The sequence below is a fragment of the Alligator sinensis genome, unplaced genomic scaffold (genome assembly GCF_000455745.1).
Source record: "Alligator sinensis unplaced genomic scaffold, ASM45574v1 scaffold88_1, whole genome shotgun sequence".
NCBI classification, from domain to species: domain Eukaryota; kingdom Metazoa; phylum Chordata; order Crocodylia; family Alligatoridae; genus Alligator; species Alligator sinensis.
Genome location: NW_005842347.1, coordinates 242,583 through 259,096, shown reverse-complemented (window position 1 = coordinate 259,096; position 16,514 = coordinate 242,583). Strand labels below are relative to the sequence as shown.

The 16,514-nt window shown below is 49.1% G+C and overlaps 1 protein-coding gene across 2 annotated transcripts in view; it reads right to left on the bottom strand.

Moving 5' to 3' along the window:
* Positions 1 to 16,514, bottom strand: part of NOL4 (nucleolar protein 4) — a 285,684-nt gene that overhangs the window by 211,024 nt on the left and 58,146 nt on the right. For both annotated transcript variants that reach the window (XM_006028947.1, XM_025210409.1), the window contains 2 exons: positions 5,999 to 6,110; positions 5,379 to 5,491 (listed from right to left, as the gene is read on the bottom strand). In XM_006028947.1, coding sequence (XP_006029009.1) covers positions 5,379 to 5,491; positions 5,999 to 6,110 — 225 coding nt within the window. The remainder of the gene's footprint in view (positions 1 to 5,378; positions 5,492 to 5,998; positions 6,111 to 16,514) is intronic.

The following is a 16,514-nucleotide window of genomic DNA, read 5'->3' as shown; positions in this document are numbered from 1 at the left end:
CCTGTCCAGGTCTGCTTGCAGCTGTTCCTTGCCCTCCGGCGTGTCCACTTCTCCCGATAGCTTTGTGTCATCTGCAAACTTGGACAGAGTACATTTCACTCCCTCGTCCAAGTCGCTGATGAAGACATTAAAGACTATCGGTCCAAGGACCGAGCCCTGCAGGACCCCACTGCCCACACCCTTCCAGGTCGAAACCGACCCATCTACCACGACTCTCTGGGTGCGACCCTCCAGTCAATTCGCCACCCACCGGACTGTGTAGTCATCCAAGTCACAGCCTCTTAACTTGTTCACCAGTATGGGGTGGGATACCGTATCAAAGGCCTTCCTGAAGTCTAAGTATACGACATCCACCCCTCCTCCTGTGTCCAGGCGTTTCGTAACCTGGTCATAAAAAGAGACTAGATTGGTCAGGCACGATCTGCCTGCCACGAACCCGTGCTGGTTTCCCCTTAGCATAATTTGTCCTGCCGGACTCTCACAAATGTGAGCCTTGATAATTTTTTCAAAGACTTTGCCAAGGATGGAGGTGAGACTGAGGAAGTGAATGCACAGCCCATGCTGGCTACATGCCAGACACCCATGCTCTAGCACCCTCTCCACCCCTCCACCCCTCCTGGCTTCTGGTCTGAGCCACTGCAGGTATGTGGCTGCATTTCCTGAATCAAAAGTGAATGTCTGTCCAGTTGTTTCTCAGTTTAATTTCTGCAGTTTAGGCTAACCTACAAAGATTTAATCAATTCAGCCTCAGGCTTTTTGACTGTCTGTACTTACTCAATGAGTTCAAGCACCTGCTTAAAGTTTAATATGGTCACAAGTTTTGATCTGGAAGTTGCTGAGAAACAGAAAGTCAGAATGATATTTTTCATAGTCACTTTTCTGAGTATAACAGAAGTTTGCCGAGGGCTTTCCTGACAAAAGACAGGAGACTTTAAGAATAACTGAGTTCATGATTGGTATTTACCAAAGAAAAAAATAAGTTCTTTATTTGGAATATGAATTATACTTATTAGGTCTTTCTAAAATAGTCAATTGCCTGCCAGTTACAGTACTTTATTTTTGTACTCATTAACTGGAAGTGATCTAGAAATATATAGCTAATGCCAGAATTTGATATCAATATGTTTATAGAATACCCATCTGGATGGAAATGAATATAGTTTAGTCTCTTTTCTCTGTGAACAGCTGGCCCCTGAGCAAGCTCCACTCTTTTGTATCTCAATGGTTTTCCAGTCTGCACTTATGTTTCTTGAGTTGAGGGGATGTTTCCCTAAAGTCAGTGTCAAGAATCCCTGAACTGGGCATAGAAGGGGCTAAACTACCATTAATACCAATGTTTTAAGAGTGGAATCAAAGTGACAAGAATCTCCTCTTGTACCTGTGCACAACAGCTTATGATAAAACACCCTACCCCAAGCAATACTCTATACAACATAAAAGTTGAAAAAGGCAAAGCTTCTCCAACTGGTACTTGGGTTATACAATCTAACATAGGAAACAGTCAGATATAACATGATGAACAATGTCCTCATAGAGCTTAGACAAAATGTAAGAAATGCCGGAGGCTAGAGTCCACAAGAGCACCAGACTTCCCATGAACTTGTCTCTTTCTCTCTCTCTCCCCCCTTCACTCCGTTCTCCCCTCTCCCCCACCAAAGCACCAGCCAGTAGAGCCACCTTTGCACAGGGAAAATGCATTCTGCTCTCTTTCAAAGGCTGCACCAGTGTACATACCACCTCTACCCATTGGAAAGCTTCCATCTTCTCCAGGCATGGTGGGCTACAATCTGGAGTCAGCTTGTACCTCACTATTTCTGGGGTTGCTGACACCTGTTTTGTCTCCCAGTGCAAACTACAGAAGCCTTGGCTGCCCGTACAGAACAGACTAGTTGGGGAATAACTAGGCATAGGGGTATTTGTGGTTATGCCTCCACTTGTTCCTGGCCCCCTAAAGAGCAACTCTTCCACTGTCTCTATAAATATTGTGCACTCTATTACACCCCTATCTGTGTGCATGCAGGTGCTAGTGGCTGAAGCTGGTGGTTAATGGTCCCCTTGTGCTAGCTTCAGCATTGAAATAAATTTCCCTGTGCAGCTGGGTCTTTCTATTGGGCCATAGCAGTTCTGCACCACCCCTTCCAAAGGTTTCAGCTTAACAGTATGACTTAGGCTGAAGTGGTCGAGGTGACTGATTACTACTAACAAGATATTCTCAATTACTAGGCATGCTAGCAGTGGTAACTAAGTTACTTCTCACCTCAGATCCTCCCCTCCACTGTAATACAAAGATGCTTTGTGAAACCTTGGAAACAGAGCCTTACTGTAAAATCAGAGGGTGGATTTTTTTTAAACTGTATGAAGTAATTTGAAAACACGTATCAGAAACACCCCTACTTCGCACTGCTATCTCCCTACTGCTGTTTTGCTCTTAGTGCCAGACTAATATCAATGCAATGACAGTACATATGTAGAGATACAAATTAAAAAAAAGCATGAGATCTTCACTTGCAACAATGGTGCTTATTGGCAAGTGCACATCATGAAATGGAAATGCATTAAAAATTGCAACACTACGCATCACTGCAATGAGCCAAAGGTCACAATGCAAGATTGGGTGTGCCAAGTTCAAGTGGGAATGCTCTCAGTTATAGGTGTGGGGAGGGCAGGAGTTGTTACTTCCTACTACCACCGTCACATCAGCTGCCTGATTTCAGTGAAAAAATGGTACACTGAAAGGGGCCTGATTCATGTCATCAGGCCAGAAAGGACAATACTAAAATGCTTAAGCTATGATAGAAGAAGGATGTACTATACTAGATGGCTGTGCTCCAACATTAGTGTTTTGCCCCATGTAGCAGGAAGAAAGAATTGTGGGAACAAGGAAAATAATGTAGCATTAAACTTCACTGTAAAGATAAAGCCTCCGGCCCACTGCTTGCCAACAGTCAGCTTCTCAACTTGGGGTAGCCGACATAAGGAAGGCCTAGTTTTGGGAACAGAAGACCAAGCTGAAGTTGCATCAAGTGCTCCTGGAGAAGTGTAAAAGAGATAGACATGTCTTCTACAAAAGAAGAGATCCCTGATATTTTTAGAAAAGTATTGACAATTCCCTGTGTTTGTGGGGTTTTGAATAATTCATATATCTCCATCAAGAGTCCATATCTACTTATTATGAAAAATAATCTGGCTGGCTTTACAGAACTCAAGAGTCAATCAGGGTCTTTGCCATAAACCAGCTGTTTAGGTTGTTTTTAAAATTTTTCTTTTAAAGGAAAAAAAATAATCAAATTCAGATTATTTCTTCCAGGCAGGCAGAAGGGCACAGCATGCAGGACTGCTTTTGGTTGGCACACAGCCGGGCTCCTAACTATTTGGCAGCTTGCATGATAAATGAACACATTTCTCACAAAATGAGTTTATTACAAATAATTTGCCAGCTCCCCTCCAATTCATGAAGCACTTCTCAAAATTTGAAAAAGATCTGCATGAATCACAGAAAAGAAATAATTAAAAAAGCAGATTATTTCCAGTTCCCTTAGATGAAGTCCAGTTCTCAGCCTGAGTCTCCTTTTCTATGTATTTAATTAGTTATGACAGAAATTCAAATGCAAATGTATAGGTGTGCAACAGGGGGAGAAAGACCGGGGAGACTCCTGAGTCCAAGGGGGGAGCCCCAGGGCCAGAAGCCGGGGATGGAACAGAAAGAAGGAAAATAAAAAAGGGTAACTTGCTCACCGCAGGATGGGAGGAGGAGCAGGGACGGCAGGAGAAGCCCGCGTGGGGTGTGGATCACGCCTTAAGTTACCTGCGGCTGGCGGATGATGTCATTCCCAATTGCCGGCCGGCGGCGAAAAGGAGCGGGGCGCGCACATGGCTGCTGGGAGGGAGCCTGGCCGGTGGAGTCAGCTGGAGGTGCGGAACATCAGAGGTGACTGCCCGCGCTCACCACGGGGAACTAAAGGAACCCGGGGGCGAGCCAGCACCTGAGGCCAACACGACAGCTGCAGGCGAGCCAGGAGAGGAAACAGTAAGAGCCCCAGCAGTGTGGAGAGGTCAACGGGCTGGAGAAGACCCGGAAAGAGAGCTGCAGTTCGGGGAAGACTCGGAGAGAGGGCTGCTGTTCGGGGAAGACCCAGAAAGAGGGACACTGCTCCCAGGGGACCCAGACAGAGGGTCATGCCGGTAGGATACCGGAGAAGGAGTGGCATGAGGCTGGGATAGACGGAGAGGGGCCACAGAACCGAGCCACACGCAGGTGGCTCTGTCAACAAGCGGAGGGATAGAGAGGCTGTCGGCTCCATAAGGAAGTCCAATAGGGGCAGGGTTATGCCTCTCTTGAGGCTCATTGAGCTTTTCGTTTGAGTTCCGGAGGGAGTTTTGTGTTTCCCCACATTAGAAGGGGCTGAGGTGGTGGAGGCAGGGAGTTAGAGCGAGAGCTGAGCTCATTGTTTAAGTATCTAGGGGCTATTCGGTCAACCACAGAAATAGCCAAGATCCGCCGGGCTGGGTAAAGGGTGAGGTGCAGGGGAGGAGGAGCCTCGCAGAGGACATCTAAGAAGCAGGTGACCAACGAGGGCAACCGCGCTGCACAAAGCCCCACCCACTGAAAGATTCAAGTCGTGGCAGGCGAGAAGGGGCAGACTGCGGCGCATGGGAAGACCTCCCGGAAGGCCACCTGCAACGGCAAGACGAGTACCGGCAAGCACTCGGATCAAGGAAGCACAAGTTAAGATGTACAATGCCCGGCGGGTACAAGGTGCATACTTGAATTTCTTACCGGATGAGGATGGATTTAATCATGGAGTTAATTTTAAGTCCATGTTTAGTACTTCGCTGTATTAGGGTTGGAGGTTCTATTTCCCCATAAACTGTCCAATCAGGGCCTCTGTCCTGAAGATCTCAATCACTTTGTTACTGCTCCTACATACATTCCTTTGCTGTTCTGCATCATGGCTAGTAACCTCGCATTTGAATGGCACTCACTTCAGGAGCTAATGAAAGAGCCTTTTCGTGCTAAGCACAGCACTCATCCATGGTGGCACATGTTGCCGCCTTATTCTTTCCATCCCAAATTGACCCTAGCAGTTGATGTACAATGCCCAACGTTTGAACCAAGATCTCTATTAAAACAGTATGGAATAGTATGCTGTTCCAAAGCCAGAGGGTATGAGGAGATCTACAAGTTTTGAACAGGATATTTATTATATCATATCATACAGCATTTTAAAGAAATATCTTGCTATATTGAGAGTATTCAAAACTGTTAACAGAGGGTCACATTCCTCCTTGGTTTAATTCATTAAATTTTGTGGAATCACACCATGGAACAATACAATCTGCAATGAACTATGAATAGATTTTGAATATTTGATTTTTACCTCATCTTGTTGTGAGTTCAGTAGCTGCAATTTCATGTGCTTCATGTAGGCCATAGTAATTGGCATGTTGTAATCAATCATACTAGTCACCAAAGTCGGAGGTTTTCCATTATCTGTAATAAAAATATCTATTATGCATGATATGTTAATTGTGGAAGCTACCTCAGTATAATCTGCTGCCAAATGCCAAACTGTTTCTCGGTTGGCTCCAACTTTGGCATTTTCAATTGCTTTTACAATATACAGATAGCCATTTCCATGAAAAGAAAGTAAATCAAGCATAAGCATGAAAAATTATAAACTCTGCTATCCTAAATGACTACAGCAGATGTGCCCTATCCATCGTTTATTGTTATATGGACATACAAGCATTTCCATGGGAAAATAAATTATTTTATCCAAAATCATCTTTCTTTTAGGGATGAGTATAGCACTACACTCCATCCTTTAAGGAAATACTAAAGATTCACTACCTTCTAACTTAAGTGAATAAGAAGATCTGATTTGTTGAACTGTTCCAGTCTACCAAATTTTTATGAACCTTCACTTACACTAGGAAAATATAAATGGGTATTAGGAATAAAATTACTTTACAACCCACTATTTGACACTACAACTACCTTTATGATCCACTCCATCTGGGTTTAAATGCATTCTTTTCTGGCACTCTGAGCAGCTCATTAGAAATCGTGTCACCGCTTCTCTCGGTAGGAAGGCATAGGTCTCTGAAATCTGAAATGAATAACAAAATATAGGTGTTATTATATAAGCTGATTGAACATGATTTAACAGAGCTGATTGTTATATTTCTGAATAAGGCATATTATCCTATAATGCCAGGAAGCATAATGGAAGCATGCACTGAATACTATGCAACATTTCAAGAAACATCTTTCTAATCTAGCTACTTATCATCTAATGGCTAATAATAGTTAAAACTGAGAAAACCCACTCATTTCAAAAGCAGCTTAGTTGTCTGTTTATAGTTTGTGTAATTTCTTTTCAGCAAAAAAGACTCATATGTAACAGACATCCAAGTGAGACATTATTTAGGGGAAAAAAATCCTCTTCCCCCCTAAAATATACTAGAAAAATGCGCTGAAAAAATACTGATGCTTCTCATAGCTATTATCACAAAAACTTTCTGTGTTTATATTATTTATTTAATTTTAATACTACACAGATTTAATTTTAATATTTCACAGAGTCAACAAAAAGATACTAGAAATGGTAAGTAACCAAGGAAGATAGTCCCCTTAATGTTCTACCTTTGTGTAAGTTTCATCTATTGTTGAAAATACTCTCAGGTAGTCAATGATAAATGTAACAATTTAAATAAATTCTTACTGCTATCAGCTCTCAAATTTTAAATTTACCATCTCAAAATTTATATTTACCATCTCAAAAATCTTAAATGTATCCCTTCACCTGAAACTTGGAGCACCTTGAAATAATATACCTTGGGCACTCATTCCAGAAGAATCGCCTCTTCATACCTTAAGTTCACAAAGAACTATGCATCGTTATTCTTGATGTGTGCATCTACACATGCATTTGATCTGGGATCAGTTTACTTGCAAGCAAACTACTCATTAGCAGGGATCCTGGTTTTCCATTTCCCACAGAAAAACAGAGAAAACCACAGATTTCTCATTTTTATCAGAGAAAATGCAGATTTCTCCTTTTAGCAGAGAAACCTGGGGATTCCCTACTTTTACAAACAGCTCTTCAAGCTGGTTGAGCTCCAGCCTGCAAGAGCTGTTTGCCAACAGGGCAGGAAACCCCAAGCCCTGCCCAGAGGGGAAGTGAGAGGGAGAAGGGCGGGGCCTGAGGCTCTAAGAAAGCCACAGCTCTGCTCAGCTCAGCTTCACTCCTGGAGCCTGAGGTAAGTGGGGCTTGCAGGCTGCGGGGGACCCCTCTGGCAGGGCTGGGGGGTTATGGGTCACGGCTGGGGGCACCAGCAGGGCTGGAGGGAGCCAGCCCCACTCCCACCTGAGCAGGCAGCAGCAGTGGGGGAGTCACCTCCATGCTGCTTCTGCTGCAGCTGCCTGCTGTTGGGGACAGGGAGCTGCAGACTTGGGGCCCTGGCCCCATAGCCCTGGGAGCTGGGGGCCCCCTCCAGCAGGGCTGGTGGGCAGGGGCTGTGGGTGGGGGAAGAGGCACAAGTAGGGCGGGGAGCTGTTTTGGGGGAAATGAGGGGCGCCAGCAGGGTTGGGATGGCTTTGGGGGGGTAAGTGAGGGGCACCAGCAGGGCTAGGGGGGGCTGGAGGGGGGTTTTAATTGTAATAACAGATTTGGGGGGTTTTAATCAGAGAATCTGCAATTTTTTGTCAGAGAATTTGTGATTTTTTTATGAGACAACCAGGATCCCTGCTCATGAGTAAATGCTCCTGGGCACTTGTCTACACATGCAGGGAGGTGGAAGAAAATTTGCTGCTCCTGCAATGGTCCCCTGCCACCACCAAGGGGAGCTCAAGGCTCCAGAGCACCTGCCAGCAGCTGGCAGCCATTTTTTAAAGGCAGCTCCGCTCTGTGCTGCCTTGTCAGCTGCTCTTCTGGTCAGGAGCAGCGTGCAGAGGCCAGGGCCAGCAAATGGCAGCTCTCTTGCCATAGCCTCTGCCTCCGTGCACCATGGCTGCTCCAGCCCCTGCCCCTGGCAGCAACACCCAGTGTCCCAGGCTCCTGCTGGCCATGGTGCTAGCCCTGCTGGCCCCAGTGGGCCCCCACTGCTAAGGACCCAGGTGAGTTGCACACCCACCAGAAAGGGTGCAAGAGGCACTGCCCGACCATCTCATCACATACTCCCCGCTGTAGCCTACCTGGACAGACGCCCACGTATCCCCTACCCCACCACACACCCCCAGCACCGTGCTCACTGAAGACAGTCTCAGAAAGATACTTTATTCCCTCACAACAAACAGACCTCTCCCCCTCCCTCCCTCCCTCTGTAACAATGGAGCCCCTCCACCACCAACAAAACACCCTTTTCCTCATGCAACTATTTACAAGTGAAGTGATGTGGTTGTGTGCATACCCTCCTGGCATGGGTGGCCATGGGTTGGGGCAGCCTAAGGGGCAGAGCCCGGGGACAGGCAGCCATCACACTGGCCTCTGGCCATTGCCTTATGTGTGCATATGCTGTGGTGAGACAGGTGAGTGTGGGGCTCGCCAGGGGCAACGGTGGTCGGTAGTCCCCTGGCATGGGCATCTTCCCCTCCGGCAACCAGTGTCCAAGGCTAACAGGGCTGGTATGTGGTCCTTGTCCCACTGCAGGCAACTCTGTGCCCACGTGGAGCCAGGGCGAGCAACAGGCCTGGGCCCAGGGCGGGGGGATGAGTTGCAGGGGATCCAGGGCAGGGGATGGGGCAGGGGCTCTTGGCCCATGGAAGGAGCGCTGGACTTTTGCCCAGGCCCATGGAGGGGGCCTGCTGCTGGGCAGTTGGCAGCTGCCAGAAAGCAGGTGGGGCTAGGGTTGGGGGCCGGGCAGCAGAGGCAGCAACCGCCAGGGCCAGGATGGTTTCCAGCACTTGACACTTGTACTCCATGGCCTCCACTGCCCTGCCCATGCCTGCACTCTGCTCCTGCAGGGCCTACACATGCTCACACTCCAGGGCCAGGAGCTGCGCCCTGAACTTCCAGTCTGCCTGGTCCCGCACATCCTTGCAGGCCACGTCCTCCACCCACCACCTGTTCTGCCAGGCAATGTCCTCCACCAGAGAGTCATCTGACGTCATCACCAGCCAGTCCAGGAGGAACATCATGTCCTGGGTCCTCCTCTGGCAAAGCCAGTGCATTTGCAGGGCCCTGGCTATGGGCAGCGGTGACTCTGAGGCTGCATCCTGGCTGCCAACGATGGCCTCTCCCCTGCGTGCAGCTGCAGGGCCTGCAGAGGCATGAGAAAGAAGCTGTTTTTGAGAGTTTGCAACATTTCTGAAATAAGATGCTCTGTACCAGGGGCACATATGCTATCCGGCACGGGTGCCCACGGACTATGATAGGCCTGGACCCAGGAGGCTGCCGGCTCAGCCCCCCATCCTGCTTGCTCCTCTGTGGCCAGTGGGCCACGGGTGCTGGTCACAAGCAGCCTGCCTCCTCTGCCCTATTCCCAGGCCAGGACCAGCCAGGCTCCTGGCTGCATCTGCTGCCATGCCTCCAGACCCTGCTGCCCCCACGTCTCCTCCTGCAGGCCTACCAGTCTCCTGTGCTGCCACCAATCCCACAGCATCCAGGCTTGGGGGAGGGTGCAGAGTTCACAGGTGACTGGAAAAAGGAGCTGCTCGTGCCCTCACCCTCCCTGCAGGGGATCTCTCTGGGGAGATGCCCCAGGGCCAGGCCTCCCCCCACAGCAGCGCTGCACCCCAAGCATGCCCCTGCTGTGTGTGTCCCCAGCACTGCACAAAGAGCTGTTTGTGCAGAGTGAGGGGTTCCCGATCCAGTATACCCTGCTGCTGCTGATCACCATGGCCTGGGCACAGCTGGCATGGGACCCTGAGCTTTGATGGTATGGGGGGAATCCTGGGCTGCCCTGCAACCTCTGCCATGCCTGGAGGGATACCTGTGGCTGCACTACGCATCCCTGCCCCCCACAACTGAGGAAGACATCACAACCAGCATTGACATATTCCTCAGCATGTGAAAGACCCATGCCTACCTAGCTGCAGATGCACAGGCTGCTCAACAAACTTTTGCACTATCTCCCACCTCCCTGCATGCTGTGGGTGCTGGGGAGAAATAAGGGGGCCGGGGAAGTGCAGCCAGCCTAGGAGGGAAGCAGGGGGGCAAGGAAAGGGGCTAGGGCTGGGGCCGAGACAAGGAGAGCCCTCCCCCCAGTCCAGGGCTTACCACATGGCCAGGGCTGGTATGGCCAGCAACTCCGGTCATTTCCAGCTGGTGGTGATGTCATGCGGCTCCAGGTGGACTCATGGATGAAAGGCTGTGTTGTACGGGTGCCTAGCCAGGGGAGGAGCTGGCACTGCTGGCAGCTGGCAATGGACGTGGCCAGCCATGCCTTGTGGCTGGGGCTGAGGCTGCAGAACTGTTATGGCAGGCACTGGCCCAGGCTCCCAGGGCTGCTGGTGGAGGCTGCAGATGGGGAGCTTGGTGGGATGGGCTACTGGCACCCTGAGGGGCCCTCCACTGGTGACACATCACCACAGGTGCCAGGCCAGGGCAGGGGCTCAGGCAGGTTGCCTGGGCTGCAGTACACAGCATGGCTGCAGCCTAGGTCCTGGGGTGCAAGGATGTCTGTCAGCTGCTGCATAAAGGGCATGATTGTGGTCAGTGATGGAAATCCACTGTCCCCACAAGGCCTTGACCTTTATGCGGCACTGCCACACCGACCAGTTGTGCCTGCACTCCTGCATCTGGCCTGATAGACCCTCACAGACATGGGCATTGGAGCCCTGCATAAACTGCGGATGCACCTCCACCTCAGCTCCCAGTGCCATGAGGTCACCAGTCTCCTCCTGTGACCAGTTAGGGCCCTGGATGGTGGGGTGTGGCATGGGCAATGAAGTCATCAGGGTTCCCGCACCGGCTCTCTGGGTCTCTGCACAGCTGTCCCTGTGCTGCTGGGCCTGGGCAGCTGCCTGCAATGCCCAGCGCAGGGCCACAGCACAGGACTGGCAGCCACATGGTGAGGCAATGCCTCACAGAACCTGCAAGTTCTGGGAAGGCTGCTGGGGATGGGCTGCAGGAAGTTGGAGCTGGCCCCAGGGACCAGGAGCTGCCTGCAGCTAAGTCTGGGTCCTGATAGGTCTGGCAGGAGCCTGGAGCAGCTTGCAGGCCTGGACAGCATGGGCCTTGCAGCTGCATAGCACTGCAGTGCCAGGCAGTGGCGTCAGGGTGCAGGCACACTGGTGTAGCTGGCCTGTGGCTTGAGCAGGGGACACAGGGGTCTAGAGTGGCCTCAGGCTGCTTGCTTGTACTTCAGGGCTCTGAGCGCCTTCAGGCTTTTAAGGGCCTGAGGCTGGGGCTGATAGGAAGCAAATTTGCTCCTGATTGGCAGCTATATGCATGTTACTGCACAGTATCTACTCATGAAAAAAATTGCTACTTGCATTTGCAAGTAGCAAATTTACTTGCGAGTAGCAATTTTTACTAGACAGTAAACATGTGCACGTGTAGACATGCACGCTTACTCTGCAGTAAACTACAGTACTGAGCAGTAAAGTCTCGTGTAGATGCGCCTGATGGGGAACATATTTGGTAATCTTTACTGAGGAGGCTAGCATGCCATCAATAACATGAAGATCAATAAATACAGTTAGTATCTCAGGCAATGCTTAGTACCCAATTTCTCAAGCCTGTAACTCCTGAAGAGACAGCAAGAACCTTCTCACAGTTGAGATTAGAAATGCTTCACTTCTTCACCAGAGTAGATAAACACCCACTTGCATTCTGCTGCTCAGAAGCCTGCAGCAGGGTTCAAGTGCATTACTGAAGAGCTGAAAGAAGGCTAGGAGGCCAGTTTTGGGGGGCTCTGGCTCCTTTAGCTGTACCTGAGTATCCTGAGAGTTATACTTTCCCAAACTCAGTGGACCAAATTCTTAAGTGATGTTTACATGTAAATAAAGGGATGCAAGTTTAAATTGGTGTAATTTATCTGTTGATAGGACCCTTAGATTCACCTGTTAATTTAGACTCTGTGGAGGAAATAGCAAGAAATTATATGTCAAAAATAATTTACATCCTTGAATGTAACCTTCCATTTATCATCCTATTACTAAGACACTGTGATTGTTTCCTTTGTAAAATTCTGTTTTAGGGGCATGATAACAGAAAGAACAGATTCCCTTCTGAGATTCAACTTGGCACAAACTGTTTTGGTCCCAGAGTAAATTTCTTGGAAAACAACCCAAAAACACTAACTTAAGCTACATTTGAGCTTCTTCTTTCAGATCATTTTTGCCCATTTCTACACACCAAAAATGGAGAAATTTTGGTTAGATTGAAACTTTAAAACATCTAAAAAAGATTAAGTTAAAATCATCTAGAAACTTAACATTCAGAAAAGTAGTAAATGTATATATGCAGCCACCTCTCTTTCATAACATTTTAACAGAATTAGAACTGTATTGAAATTAATGGGGCTTACCCATGGATTCATTAGTGGCCTGGATTAGATAGGAATGCTCCATTTATTTTAATCAGGCATTTCTGTCAAATTCCCACTCCGCTCAGACAAGATGCAAATCCTCCATGGATAGTAGCTGAGCTAAGGCCAGATTTGATAAGTATGCTGCACTGACTATAAGGAAGCTGGATTTTTATAGATCACCTAATCACAACTAAATTTGTCTACATGGTGGATGGCTCTTACTCTCCAACTTCCCTGTGCAGCATGTGGTCAAGATTAGCCTTCCCTAAATCTATATATGTATGTAGGTATATGTAGTTATGTATTTATTCAGGTTAAAATCCTTAGCTAACATCCACTCTCTTTCACCTTGTGAACTGGCTCAGATTAGTCAAATCTGAGGTGAAAGTGCAGTCCATGTCATTAGTATAACTCAACAAGCACCGCATCAAAGTAGTAATGCCAAATTACATCAATTAAAGATATAGCTCCTATATCTGTGTGCACTTATTTTTATAGGATAAAATATGTTTTCTAGGAGTTTACCACAATCCTGCTTGACATGCCTAGCAATATCCTCTCCCAGAGTTAGCAACTTAGAAAATTATATATTTGGCTTTAAAAAATGAGGAAAATTAATTGAAAGTGTGGGGATAGATTCTGCTTGTTTCTCTCATAGAATGGCTAAGTATAGACAATCAAAAAGCCCAAGGCTGAATCAATTCAATCTTTGCGGGTCTCTCTAAACTGCGTAGATTGAACCAATAAGCAAGTGAATGGACTTCTACTCTGCAAACAGAAAAGGCAGCCAGACCCCTGCAGCAGCTGATACCAGTAGCTGGAGGGGCATGAAAGCATGCCTCCCAACATGCTGGCCACTACAGATGGCTGGAAACCAGGCGATTCTCCCAGCTACACCCCCACCTTACCTTCTGGGCCGGCTGAGGAAGGCCACCCCTCTGGCCTGGCACAGGACCCCCAGATGGGAGCAGCCCGGCACAGTGGGAGGATAAAAAGCCCAAACTGGGAACTTTCCTCCTCTCACCCAGAGCCAGGAGCGGGGCTGGAGTCCTGCAGCCACCCCCTTCCCCCCCCAGTCTATCTCTGGGCTGGCTGAAGGGGGGAAGCAGGGGAAGCCCACACTGGGGCTTGGCTCCACCCCCCAGAGCCCAGAGTCAGGGGCAGGGCTGGTGTCCCCCAGCCACAGCCCCACTCAGTCTCTGGTCCATTGGTGATGCGTAGGGGGTGCATGTGCACCCCCTGAGATTGGTGGTGTACCACCTGAATGAAGTGCTGCCAATGCAACCAGCGGTGCCTGTGGGTGGTCACCGCTCGCCACCCCCACCCCTTGCCAGTGGCACTGCCGCAGCCCCCTGAGGGAGCTCCGCGCTCCCCGCCACCATGCCCCTGCTGCCACTTGCAGGCAGCTGCCATGCCCCCCCAGCCTCTGGGGGCATGCGTGGTTCATGCTCTGATCCAACTGAGTCAGGAGGTGGAGAAGTCCACACTGGGCCTTGGCTCTGCCCCCCAGAGCCAAGAACAGGCTGGAATCCCCCAGCCACCTGTCTCTGGCCCAGCTGTGGGGGGCAGGGAAAGCCAGCAGTGAGACTTGGCTCTGCCCCCTCAGAGCTTGGAGCCAGGAGTCCCCCAGCCATCCCTGCCTCAGTCGCTGGTCTGGCTGGGGGGTGTGGGAAGGAAAAGACTTCACTACGGCTTGGCTCCTCCCAGCCAGGGCTGAGAGCCAGGAGTGTGGCTAGAGTCCCGTCCCCACCTTTGCTGGCTGGAGACTAAGGAGGGGAGTATGGCTGGGGTTGAAGCCAAGCCCCCACCCCCACACTGTCCTCACCCTGCCCCGTCCCTGCACCAGGTTGCACCTGGCTGAGGATCCAGTGAACCAGAAAAGTGGGTTTTTCCATCCCATCCTCTCCTCAGCCAGCCAGAGGAGTACTAGTGCTCTGGCTAGGGAGCAGAGAGGCAGGGCAGACCCTGCTCTGCTGAAGCAGACAGAACAGTTCAGGACTGCAAAGAATCCTCTGATGCTGGGGGACTGTGAGTTAACTTGAACTGGGAAAATGGTGAGACCGCAGATGGAGTATTGTGTCCAGTTCTGGGTGCTGCACTTTAACAAGGATGTGGTAAAGCTTGAAAGAGTCCAGAGAAGAGCCACCGTATGATCAGAGACTTGCATCGCAAGCCATATGAAGAAAGACTGAGGGATCTGGGACTCTTCAGCTTGAAAAAAAGAAGGCTGAGAGGGGACTTGGTAGCAGCTTACCACTACATCAGAGGCATACATCAAGGGCTTGGTGAACAACCGTTCACCAGGGCAGCCGAGGGGAAAACTAGGAGTAATGGTCACAAACTCCTGAAGGACCGTTTCAGGCTTGACATTCAGAAAAATTACTTCACAACTAGGTTATCCGGACTGTGGAATAAGCTCCCTTCAGAGGTGGTGCAATTGCCTATCCTGGAAATCTTTTAGAGGAGACTGAACAGTCACCTTGCTGGGGTCACCTGACCCCACCTGTCTTTCCTGTTTGGTGCAGGGGGCTGGACCCAATGATCTTCCAGGGTCCCTTCCAGCCTTACAATTTATGAATCTATGAATGAGTCCTATTAGACTGGGAGTCAGGACAGCAAGATTTGATCTGTGATCTTAATAAAGTAATATTTTTCTATCTTCCAATAAATCTGCAAGAAGACAGTCTTGCAATCACTTGTGCAAGTACTCTCACTGACTTTAGTCTTTATACTTAGCAACAGTGTCTAGGAGAGCCCTTTAATTTCTCCCTGTACTCAAAACCAACTTCTCTTACACAAGCATGGAATGAGAGGAACAGTAGAGGGAGACTCATACACTAAGAGATTCTGCAAGTACAGAAATAAATATGAGGCTGTAACCATACTTAGCTTTGTTGCTACAGAAGTAATACTGGCTTAATGTGGTAGGTAGAAAAGGTAAGTGAAAGGATTCAGTCAATTATTTTAAGTGACAAAGTCTTACTCACTCACTCAGTCTCACCCCACCTCCCCCGCGCCATGTCTGGGCCCCGCACAGCTGATTTGTCCCTGCTACATCCTGCTACGGTTGTCTCTGCTAGCTAGTGTGTCACCCAGCCTCTCCATGTCTACCCACCCATTGAGGGAATTATCTCAATTATCCCCAAAGCCTGAAGGGCTGCAAAGACCATCTGTGCAGGCTCATCACAACCTATCTTTAAACTAGGTTCATCGGGGGACAGGGATGCAGTGGACAACAAGATCCTACATTCAGAGAATCATGCACCATGCAATGGATCAGCCCAGGTAAGTACTAAGGGACCTGACAGACATCAGGACAAGGGGATACCAAGGGCACCCACTGGGGGGCGGGGAGGGGTCTTAAATGTCTCTATACTAATGCTAGGAGCATGGCGAACAAGCAGGAGGAACTTGCACTCTTGCTTGCAAACAACAACTTCGATCTGGTTGGGTTAACTGAAACCTGATGGGACCCTACTCACAACTGGGCGGTAGGCATTGAAGGCTATAGGTTGCACAGATGGGATAGAGTGGGGAAAAAAGGAGGAGGTGTAGCTCTCTGTGTTAAGGAGCAATATACATCTTCTATAATTAAGATGGGATCAGAGGAGGGCCAAACTGAGGTACTGTGGGTTAGGATACAAGGGGGGGGAGGGGAAAGGGACTTGGTAGTGGGGGTCTACTATAGACCGCCACACCAGGAGGATGAGCTAGACCTGGAATTCTCCAGGCAGCTCTCAGAGGCTGTACGGTCAAGAGATATGGTTGTTATGGGTGATCTAAACTACCCTTACATCTGCTGTGAGGATCAGTCAGCCAGAACTAATAGATTCATAGATTAATAGATTGCAGAGTCGGAAGGGACCACAATGGATCATCGTGTCTGACCCCCTGCCCCTAGCAGGAAAGAGGACCGAGGTCAGATGACCCCAGCCAGGTGACTATCTATTCTCCTCTTGAAGACCTCCAAGCTAGGTGATAGCACCACCTCTCTTGGAAGCCCATTCCAGATCCTGGCCACCCTTATTGTGAAAAAT